This window comes from Chelon labrosus (assembly GCF_963514085.1).
Source record: "Chelon labrosus genome assembly, chromosome: 21".
Taxonomy (NCBI): domain Eukaryota; kingdom Metazoa; phylum Chordata; class Actinopteri; order Mugiliformes; family Mugilidae; genus Chelon; species Chelon labrosus.
In genome coordinates, this window is record NC_140354.1 from 9484571 (window position 1) to 9496649 (window position 12079).

The window sequence follows — 12079 nt, forward strand, 5'->3', positions numbered from 1 at the left end:
ACTGAGCTGGAGACATCACTTGCTCCATCGGGGGACAAGGATCTTATATCTGCTTTGTGACAAACCTTTTATTTATTTATTTTTATCGCTAGCGCTTGGCAACTTGAACAAACTCTATGGCTCTCAAAAAGTTCTTTGTTTCATTCAGTGAAAATTCCGTGTCAGCTGCGGTAATTGCTTCAAACGTTTCGTCCCCCCGCAGCTTAAATGAAAGGTGTGTTTCACTTTGTCAGCAAACTCTAAAATAGTCTCTCAGGAGGTAGGCGGGTGTGTTTCGAGATGTCCATGGCAGCGGAACTCCTGTTCGTGGGCAGCAAACAACCCTTTGATTAAAATTAAATGAATCAAGGCCCGAAAATAGTCACTGTCTAAACTGCCATGTGAAGGTGTACAACGCATGACTCAGTTAAACGTGTAAGGTTGAAGACACACATGTGGGATGGGTACAGCACCACGTTATAGAGCAATGCACCCCTGATAAGTTTAAACACTTTTATTCCAATAAATCAATTGTCTAATGTGTGCAATCTAGGTTTTACAAGTTCTATGATGTAACATATTTTGAATTTTGATTTCTTTTGTCCCCAGAGGTTGGTGGAGACCAAAACAGAGAAACAATTAATCATGACTTCATGCTTGGACTCCACATGTGGTGGCCATGAGAACATTTCCAAATCCATGTTAGTCTGCGTATGCTGCATAGTAAGAAATATATATATGTATGATGATGACCTCCCATTGGCTATCTAAATTATATTTTCTCCTATTCAACTGGCTAATTTGCTCTCCAGCTTAATTTTCTACATTTCTGCACAAAAGTCTAGAAAGTAGACAGAGATCCCAATGAAACCAATGAAAAATGAGCCAATATTGGAGTGTTATTAAGTGGCAAAGCCAGTGCTCCCCATAAAGAAAAAGAAAAATATGTCCATCTGGTGTCTGGTGTCTGAAGACTGTTCAGCAGTTACTGGAAATATTTAGTTTCCTGTCATGCCAGATTCTGAAAACAAGGATTTTGCAACTTACAGATATATAATGAATGAACATAATCATTTGGTTTCATCATGTTTTAGTGGGTTCTCTTTTTCTACTTTCAGAACTTGTGTGAAAACCCACCGTTACCTACGTGAATCATTCCTATAGAGAAAATTCAGAGGCACTCAAAAACTTTCAAGCGGCATTGAAAAACTGTATTAAAATGGTTGATTTTTTTCTGCAATGTGGTCTACCCATTAAGCCCCCAAACACTTTCAGACTCACATAAATAGACCACGTAGCACTCTTCCAGAGTTTTCTTAAAGAAATTCTAATTTATGTGCCAACATAACAGTCTGTGGAGTGTACAGCCTATTCATAATGCCTCTCGTGAATTTCAGCGATTCCTCATTGTGCTGGTGACCCCTTGGCTCATCCTCGAGGACCCCTCGGCCCACTTGGAGAACTAACAGGCTATTGTGCACCTTGAAGAGGAGCATACAGAAGGACTACTTACACGTTGTCCCTCGCAAGACATATCAGTCTACCCACTCTATGGTTAAGGCTGTGCCAACGCCCTCTTGTGGCGGACACGTCCGTTGCAGCCTTAAAGGCTTTCAGCTCGCAGCTTTTCATCCCCGACGCTCGGCTTTTATGTCACCAGCGCTATTTGTATGTGCGGACGCAGCCAATCTCTTCCTCATGACGCCACCGAGGCTGGGCTCAGAGGGCTTCGATCAAAATATTTAACACACCCACCCTGGATGAACACTTGGAAGGAGGACAAGGCTGCGTTGAGAGGACAAATCACAACCAGGATCCCCGCACCTGCCAGCCAAGTCTTTCGCTTGACTTCAGCGAGGCTCGCAGGCGGCGGAGGCTTTGTCAAGGAGCGGGGCAGCATCCAAGCATCTCGCACTGGATCACCTGTTAGGCAGTGTTTTATACGGATTCCCTTTTGTGATTGGGAATTTATCCAAAATACAAGGAAGACTGTGCTTTGTGGACTAGGTTACATCAATCTCTCAGGTTACTTTTTTGCCCCCCCAGAAGACATTTGGCATGTCACTCCGGGCTGGATGAGATACAAGGAAGCAGGTTTGAGGAAGAATATCGACGCCTTTAACCGGAACCCTGTTTCTTTTGTTGCCTCTTCTCAGAGATTCTTCCTTCCTCCTGACACTGTATCCTGTTCAGCAACGCAATGAATGAAAAGCACTTCTTGAGCCGCCGCCGCTGAAGTGTCCTGTTTTCACAATGTGTTGGTGTGACCACTTGTCTGATAATGAAGATCTGGGACTCGTGTAAATATTGTTTGACAGCGCGTATCATGGAGTTTTTAACATAGGCTGGGTCTTGTTGTGTGTGCAATGATCCCAGAGAATCTCCAAACTCATATCTCTGCCTTGCCATCGCATAACACTGTTGACATCAATGTCGGTGCCGTAAGGTGCGCTGCGCTCAAAGCTTTCTCCGTGTAAAGAAAAAAAAAAAAACGAGGCTAAACATGATCCTGTTTCGCAAATTCAGAGTGCTGATACTCATGGTGTTCCTGGTTGCGTGCACCATGCACATTATGATAGACTTGCTGCCCAAACTCGAGAAGCGAGCGGCGGGGTCGGACGGCGGGGACGGCGGCTGCCAGTGCGCTCACCACCCGGGCGGAGAGTCGCAGGGCTGGGGGAAGCAGCGCGCCAGGACGGCGGCCGAAGCGGGCTGGCCTAACAAGCACACGCTGAGGATCCTGCAGGATTTCAGCAACGAGCCGAGCTCCAACCTCACGTCGCATTCCCTGGAAAAGATCACAGCCGCCGGGGTCCGAGCGGAGTCGTCGAGGAGGGCGAGACCGGCGGCGGGGAGGGCGGGGGACCACAAGCCGCTCATCGGGGACGCGAGCGGCGTTCGGACCGTCTCTGCCCACGGCGTCTCCCGGCTGTCTGCTCTGTTCGAGCATCCCCTGTACAAGGTTGCTCTTCCTCCCCTCACCGACGATGACACTTTGTTTAACGTCAACACCGACATCCGATTTTATCCCAGAGCAACAGGGAACCAAGGATGGTAAGCTGATGAGAATGAATTAAACTTAAGGTTAATAATGAGGCAGGGAGCTTTCAGAGGGCTTTAGAGGTGGAGGTGGTGCAAGAAAAAGACCAAAAGTAAAGACGATTAGGCCTGCATGTCAGCTCCATAATTACATTTCACTTTGTTTATTTGCTTTCAAATGAAGTAGTTGCACCCAGATATCTATCTATCTATCTATCTATCTATCTATCTATCTATCTATCTATCTATCTGCCTGTCTCAATATATCACTTTGTGCCTCTTCTTTTTCCCTCAGTAGTTCATCTCCTGCATCCACCCATCTCTCCTGTGTCATGCAATCTTTTCTACCTTATCTGTTTTGGCGTGATTTATCATCCTGCTGGATTTTTATATTTATTTATTTATGTACTTACATGTTCATGGGTTATCCCTAGTCAGTTAAGTTGCATTTTAACCATCTGTTAACAAGTAGCCTGGCATTCTGGGCCAGTTCTGTCAGTATAAATTATAGCGAGGGCCTCTAGTCTGCTGTGTTCGTTAAAAGTTTTATACGCCAGAACATAGCAACAATCAGACTGCACCACAACTTCTTGACAAAGGATCGCTTCTATTGTCTGCCTGTTTTTTTTTTTTTTTTTTTTTTTTTTAGGCACAATGAGGAGGGGAACGAGGACGAGGACGAGTTCTCTCCAACTGCGGAGGTGACGGCAGAATCTTACCCAAACTGGCTGCGCTTCCACATCGGGATCAACCGCTACGAGATGTACTCCAGACACAGTCCTGTGCTGGATGCCCTGCTGAAGGACCTGGTCACAGAGAGGATCACCAGTGTGGGTGAGTCAGTCGGGGAGACCTAATGCATGTAACCAAGCTGTGTGTGTGTGAAGTACTGGGCCTGTACTGATAATTATCTCTCTCTCTAGCTCCAGCATGCAAACTAACTTAAAACCTGACAGCTGTCTTATGTGATATGATTTGACTTGTGGAGATAGAAACCCAAACTGGTTAAAAGCAGCTGGCTTGTCTGGTGCACCATGAATCATATAATGAATCCTCTTCTGTGTATTATATAACAAGGTGTGTGTTGTTGTTGTTTCTTACAGAATACTAACTTTGTGGGGCCACTTTTCCAGACCCTGTTTGAGGTTTAAAGCCCGTTAACACTGTGTTCTAAGGTTACAAAGTTACCATTAGGTTAAGGTTAGGCACTTACTTGAGATGGTTGGGGTTATGGTAAGAGGATAGGGAATGTTTTATGTAAATAGGATGACCTCATAGAGGTAGAAACACAAGTTTGTGTGTTTGCAAATGCCTGCGTCTCTGTCTTTATTTGCATATCTGCACACGCCTGCAAGTTTGTACTGTACACCTGTGTCTGGCCGGCTTTATTTCCTCTGGTGCGTGATATAACAAACTGTTTATCAAATGATGTGCGAGCGACGGCGTATGAGGGAGCTATCTGTCACAAGCAGCGCGATGGCATCATTGTCTCTGCTGAAACCGAATAAGTTAACCTGTAGAACCAGGACTTTTCATCAGAGTGACTTCAATGTCACAAGAAAAATGGAAAGAGTTTTGAGTTGAGTCTGACCAGTCCGAATGCCATTTGGAGCTGCTTTGCATTTTAACCAGACAATTAATGATTGCAAATTTCCTTACAAAAGTAATAGATTGAGCAAGACATTACACTGTCTGCTTTGGGATGTATTGAAATGAAAAAATTTCAATATTTTTTCTTATATATTTGACTATCATCTGTTTTTTTAAACAGATTTTTTGCAAAAGATTTGTCTGTTACAAGACCGACTTGTGTTGTTGAAGGCATTTTCTCTAGTATATCAGCAATACTAAATGAAAAAAAAATACAATTATATATATATTTTATCTCTTTGTGCATTAGTTTGTAATCAGAAACATTCACTTTCCCTGGAGCTTTGTCTACCGTCTCATTACTTGTAGTCCCGCAGGCGCCTCACAATCATTCAGATCAGAAAAAAAAGAAAACACCTTATTTAATTGTGTTTTTGTCCCATTTATTTAAAATGCATGCACACATATAATGAGCCTGTGCCCAGACACACCTATAAAAGCACTGTCTGCAGAAAAAGCCAGTTTCGTGTGAGCGTGTCTGGAGGCAAACCATTGCAGCATTTGTGCCCCGTAATTAGTGAACACACTTACTACTTATCTGTCTCACTTTAAATGGGAAAAAAAGAGAAAGCACTGGAAAGCTCTCCTCTTCAGCATTTTTGTCTCAGTATTGCATCCCCCCTCTCTCTCTCTCTCTCTCTCTCTCTCTTCCCTCCTCTGTGTCTGCTTTTCTGTTGGGCCTGGCGATGGCCTTTTATTCAGTCATCAGCTAAACTCATAAATCATACTCACACTGCCGTGAGGTGGCACAGGTGAGAGCGAGATGGATTTATCATCGCGGCACGGGGAGGGAGGGGTGGGGGGGATCCAGCGGTAGCGGGTGAGGCCCGGAGCCTTTTCCGAAAGAGCCAGCGAGCGGGAAGGGGTGGGGAAAGAAGACGGGGGAGCCAGATAGATGCTTAGATCAAGCGCAGCCGCAAGAGGCAGATGGGAGAATCTGGGGAAGGTCTTGTCGGAGTTTGCTGTGGTTCGAGCCACGTGCTGTTGCATGCCAGCGGAGATACAATCCAGGGAAACAATCAGCCGAGCTTTGCGAGGGTTTTTACAAGGGATTACCTTTTGTAGTTTTCGATAGGAAACCAAATTTTATAAAGGGCGGCACAGGGCAGTGAATTGAGGTCAGTTCTTCGAGAATTGTGGCTTATGGGGTCAATGTCATGGCATTAAAACATAGTTCAGTCGTTTGCAATCCCTCAAAGGTTTTACGCTCGCTGTATAGCTCTACCAAGTTTAAAGATTACTCCGGGCCGCTATCCACTTGACCTGGCTTCGGCAAATCTGTCGCATGTGCAGGCCTGAATGCTTTCAGTGTATTCCCTGGCTTTTATTTCACTCAGAATCCATCCTCCGCCACGAAGAAAAGGCGCTGACCTGGGGTTGTGTGCAACAGTGTATGTAAAATCCAAAAGCTTTTGAAAATGAGTCACGATGAATGGGGAGCGCTTGCCAGCACTGAGTAAGATGAATTGAGATGAGCGAAGCTGAACGGAGAGAACGTGAACGCGGGGAAGGAAAAAAACAAACACAAAAGAAATAAAAGGGAGGAAGAGACTTTGAGAACTCTGAGAGGAGCAGCAAGAGAATCAATAAAGGCAGAAGACATCTCTGCGCAGGGGGCGGGAGGGGGGGTAGAGCGCGGCTAGATACTCAGCCAGCAATCCAGTCAGTAAGCGGGTCCACTACAAGGGGCTTATATTGATATTGGGGTTAGACAGAAGCGCCATGTTGTGTAATATGCTCAAGTTAATGCGCTGTAATAAATGGGCAAATCCCCCGAAAGCCTGTCCATTGTGACAGAAACACAAGGCATTTTGACAGCCCTGGCGGTCCCTTTGTTCCAGTCGGAGAGGGCAGGAAGCTCACAGTGAGTCTCCGTCACCCTTTGGGAGGTGCCGTGGACATATAGATAGTCAGAGACACGTGCCCCCCGGCTCCTGTCCCTGGGTGCAGGAGGTCTGTCAAGTGTGCAAGTCACAGGCAGTGTGTGCAGCCCATGAAGGCTTGGAGAGGAACTTTCGGTTTGATTCAGTATCTAGCCTGTGCGTATGATAGTAGCAGGTGGTGATGGGGGCAGAACCTGGAGTTGAACCATGGACGTCTCAGTGCTGTGATATTTGCCTTATCTGTAGTTTCTGTGAACTTTATATGTGCTCGCTCAAAGTGAGGGAAACTTTTTGTGGATCTCACACGTGTAGTTATGGAGATGCATGTCGTTTCTGTGCACTTCAAGTTCATCCCTCCGTGAAACATCGAACTAGTCGTGTAGTTGTCAGCAGATGCTTTTTCATGCCGTTTTTTTTTTTTTTTTCTTTCCTGCACTCAGTCACACCCAGCTCCTAACTGCCACAATCTCCCTTTGATTGTACGGTCTCCGGTAAATTGGTCAGCAGATGTCGGAGCTCTGTTATGAATTCGCGCAGATTCGTGGCTTTCCACTGTAATGAAACAGCTGTGCATTAGCATGAGTGTCTTCATCTGTTTGCGCCTGCACATGTGTGTGTGTTTGTGCTTTAAACTGTTTAGATTGTGATCCAGCATCTCGTTTGTCTCCCTCCTAGCGATGAAATCAGGAGGCACCCAGCTGAAGCTGATCATGACTTTCCAGAACTACGGACAGGCGCTGTTCAAGCCCATGAAGTAAGTAAACACAGGAAGTGGCGGCATTAGTCATCGACGCTGTTACGGCGTAAACATCATTTACATATTAGGCCATCATCTGGCTATTTCATCATTGTTAGAGTTAAAACAGGCTCTGTCTTACACGCATTGCTTACAAATCCGTATTTAAACAATGAAATAACCATCATCGACTGTCTGTTTGATACACTTGGTTTGATGTCCCCAATTATATTTCACATGTTTCAAGAGGGCTACTTGGAATCTCATGTGAATAAGTGCCAAGCTCTGCTTGCGCCACGTCTTGTGTTCATCTACACAGCTCTCCCCTTTGTGTGATCTTTGTCTGACGAGGAACCGTCCGCCTTCTTTTTAATTAACATCAACAGGCTTATGTGTTAATTAAAATGAGCACTGAGCCATAATCAGGACGTCTTCGGGGAGGCGTATATGCTGGCGGAGGCCCATTGCACTCGAAAAAGCAATGCCCTCCTGCCCAGCTGTCTGGGTTTTGCCGATGAAATCCCATGCCAGCGTGGATGAACAGTGTCCGGGCCAACTGGCCTGCAATCAGAAGTAATTGCTCAGGAGTCTGGTTTGATTGCGAAGAAATGTGGAATGGTTTCTACATGAGGGCCCTGATGGAGAACATTAGATTCTGGAAGAGAGAGAGAGGGGGTGAGGGAGGTTAGGTGATCAAGACAGTCCAAGAGAGGGTGTGTGGCAACTGAGGCTTTTGAAATCTCATACTCAGGTGTCACAACTTGACATCAGCACTAGTGCAGTTTGTGGTGATTCTTTATTTCAGGTCCATTACCACACGAGAGAAAGTCACATAAGTTGAGTGAGGGTAAGGGCTTCCGGCATGCTAATTCAACATTGTCTTGGAATTGAATGCTGAAATGTTGGGAAAGGCTGCCAGAGGACTGATTTATGGAAAGGTTGCATCGTTTTTCCTTTACAGTCACGCTTTATCCCTCAATACGCACACAAAAAAACAAAAGCAGCGTCAGTTCAAAGTCACTCGTATCTGAGCAACTCATCGTTCTGTGTCCTTCCGTTCCAAGGTCAATCAAGTTAGTGACTTTCAGAACATGAGGCGCTGTTTGCAGAATTAGCCTCAGAGGACGTGACAGTCCAGAGTTTCTACTGTCATCGCGAGTCAACAACAACACCCACCAGGCATCTTCAGCGTACCCGCGTCGGACAGGGGCCGAGATTTCTCCGGGTTCGCGTGTGACCTCGCGGGCTAATTTGAACTGATATTACTGGACGAGTAGTTCGGGGGGGTGGCTCCGGGCTGCGCGGACCACGGGCCAATACGCGCGCACGCTTGAGCGGAATGAGTGGAGTGTAAGTGTGACAGCGTTGCGGGTGAAAGAAAAAGAGATGGAGAGGTTCTGAGGCTGTTGCATTAGCATTAGTCATGCGGTTTCCTGTTACATATTCCGTTTTGTCGAGCAAAATACCAATCAGAATCTGTCAAGTGTCTTCATTTGAAAGTGTGTTTAAATAGAATTTGACTCAACAGAAATGACAAACATGTATATCGCGGCGTACTACGCTGTCTGTCAAATTTCAAAAAAGCAAAAGAAGAGTGCTGATTTCTTACGGCAGATGTAAGTTATGCAGTCTTTCTCAGTTGCTGTCATTGAACTGTTTTGACAGTAATTACATGTCAGTTCCTGAATCACACGCCACAGATTCCTGCAGCTCTTTACTTAGCCTGTCACATTTTATTCAAGCTCCTTGTTTTGGTTGTCACAATCGTCTGTCTCCAGATACAGATGCGTTACGAAAAAAGGTCCTCGGAGCGGAAATGCAAAAATATCCGTTTTCTGAAGGAGACATTATGTCGCTAAGTCACCTTTGTTCTGCTTTTGTCGAAGCGCGCCGCAACGTTTTTATGTGTCTCTGCCACGGCAACGACGCGTCCCACTTTTGTTTTTAAGAACCGTGGTGCACTCTGGGTGCGGTAGTTCAGTGCGTTCTGGCGTTTGCGTTGTTTTTGTTCACCTGTCTCCGTTGTTGCAGCATCAAGTGGCGCTTCAGAGAGCCTTTTTAGGTTTCAGGCCTCCTTTGAGCCAAATGCAAATGTCTACTCTACCATGGGCGTGATTTTGTGGAAGCTGACAGCTTGAAGATGTTTTCTGGGTGCAGCTCTAGGAACATTGTTTTAGTTGTCTAATTTAAGTCCTGATTGTGTTCGGTGAGTGTAAGACCACAATGGATTAGAAGGCGAGTCAATTTTTAGCGGTGCAATATGGGTTAGCCTTTTTAGCTAACTTGTTGTCCCCCTCGAATAATAACTTCTTTTGGCGTACTGTATGTGCATTTAAGACTTTGAATCTGACAATGAAACATGCACAAATATTCTCTAAGTAAAAACTATTTGAAGCGTAAGACCGGAGAGGAACATTAATGGTGTCACTATCGCTCTCTTAGGCTAAAAAAATATATACAAAATAAACTAAGCTAAATTTTGGAGTAACAGATGGTCGTCTGATAAAATGGTCAAAGGCTGTCGAAGGAGGCAAGAGTGGCATGAGAACAGAGGCGGTCCTGAGTTTTGGAAGGCAGATGAGAAGAAGCGATAGTCAAGAGGGCTGGGGAGAACTAGTGCTGCCAAACCTGTCAAGGAACTGGGTCTTCCAGCTGGAGCCGGGTCACAGGCCGAGCGGGGAGCCTCCACGCCAGATCCCTGTGTCTGCCTGCCTGGCCCTCATCCCCTTGCGCCCGTCCCTCCCGTTCCCTGCCAAGATCCTGGCTGCGGCGTGCGCGCAGAACCATGCTATTCGTGCCATGCTAATTGGATTTGTCAGATGGAGTGTTGAGGGTTTGAAGGAGGAAGTGTAAGCCTCTGATATGCAAAGGAAAAAAAATAATTTCTCCATCACATCCTGTTTGACAAGCCTGTTTCCACCTCCCCCGTTTGATTTTGTTCTTGGTCTTGCAGTTCATAATGGTTTATGCATGGCAAGAAGAGCACAAATTCCATTTATTGCCCTTGTTTGTTGTGTGCATGCCTCAGATCTGCCAAGAGTTAACGTACACGATCCGTTACGTATAAATACACGTGCGATAGCACAGTATATGTAGGGCACACATGCCTATCCCTTAACACCGTGGGGAATCTAGATATGCACTCATCTGCATGTACTGAATCAGTTTTGACAAGCTTTGGCTCCTAGCGCTCGTAAAGCCAGTGGGGTTGGCTGTGAAGCCTCATAGCTGCAACACCCAAGAGGCTGTTTTGTTTTTATCATCTGCAGGCTGTTTTATAACCGCACGTCCATCGGAGGCCTCACCATAGCTACTGTGCCCCCGCAGTTGGGTTATGACTGACGTTTCTCCATGGATCTCCTTAGCCGATGGAGATCTCCATTAGGGCCGAAGCCACCTAATGACCTCCGGAGAAAGCCCTCTTCCTGCCCTGGCTATTGATCCGATCATGAAAGATTAATGATTTCATTATGGATTTACGTGTTCTCTTGCAAAGCGCAGAAGGGTGCTGTTCATACAGGGGTTTTGACGGAGAGTTCGCCCACTGCCGAGAACTATTCAACCGTTTAAAAGTCCTCACACGTTGCAAGAAGAGAAGATCAGATCACAACAAAAACACATCCACAGGTTGACTTGCGCACGTGATTTGATCGTGAGCAGAATTCCTGATGGGAATCCAGAGAAGAAGGAGAATGATGCCCTCGCGTTATGTAGAGGAGCCAAATCACATTGAGCTTCAAAGGATCCAACCTTCCATTGAAAAGAATCTTAAATAATGCAGCACAAGTACATTTACATGCACACGTTGAGACATTAAAGCGTAAACAAGTGCATGCATCTACTGTGTATGGGAGCATGTTCACAATATGAGCATGTAATTATTTGCACGGCAAGAAAAGCCTCAGAGAACCCCCTCTTGAACTAATCACCATGGTTATACTGACATCTTTTTCCATATTACAGTTCATGGAAGGCTATAAATTAAAAAAAAAAAACTTCTCTGGTAGTCAAGTGTTTCACGCAAATGCTCCCACGAGGGCCATAAAATCGCTGCTGGCTCTCATAAGATGGACATACTTTCACGAGGTGCTGCCTGAACTCATCTTTGGACGTGCGCACGAATACAGATGAACCATGTTACTACGGACAGCTGTTCGCACAGCTGCGGCGCACACACCCTTATAGACGCTCACAGGCTGCAAAGAGAAGGACTCTGTGGGGGTTATTGAGTTTGTGCAGCCTTCATCACCCGCGACTGGTAGTGGAAAAGAATCTTCCAGCAGCGAGCCAAGCAGCAGCTGCAGCCGCTCACTTAGAGTCGTGGGTATATTACCCGGAGAATGATGACGGCCCTGCGCGCGCAATAGAAAAGGAGCTCGTTCACTCCCGGCCGCTCACCATTTAACATTCCCCCTAATGATTTTCGCTGTGACAAGTCGAAAAGCCTTGAAGCGCATGAAGGAACTTTAAATGTGATGAATTGTCAAATCTCTTTGCGTTAACGTCCTCGTTTGTAGCCCGCGATGGAGTTTTCAGTCGTGATTCTGACCTCGAACGTTCAGGCCGACTTGTCGTGCCCGTCTTTTCACTTTCCCGTAGGTTATGTAAACTTTGTCTGCGTGATTTTGCGGCTTCATCTGCCTTTCGGTTCGAACGGTGCTTGGCTGAGGAGAGAATTCTCAGCTGTTTCTGTAATTTTCTTGCAATTTGTCTGACCCGACTCTTGAAATCAATGACGATTTGTAGGGAGCAGGTGTGGTTTGCCCGTGAGTGGGAGGAGGCTATGAAGTTC

The 12079-nt window shown here is 45.9% G+C and overlaps 1 protein-coding gene across 1 annotated transcript in view; it reads left to right on the forward strand.

Moving 5' to 3' along the window:
- The first annotated feature begins 1765 nt into the window (after nt 1–1765).
- The window catches only part of fam20ca (FAM20C golgi associated secretory pathway kinase a), a 36244-nt gene continuing 25930 nt past the window's right edge, over nt 1766–12079 (forward strand). The window contains exons 1-3 of the mRNA XM_084570962.1: nt 1766–3033; nt 3668–3852; nt 7227–7305. Coding sequence (XP_084427088.1) covers nt 2483–3033; nt 3668–3852; nt 7227–7305 — 815 coding nt within the window. The 5' untranslated portion in view covers nt 1766–2482. The remainder of the gene's footprint in view (nt 3034–3667; nt 3853–7226; nt 7306–12079) is intronic.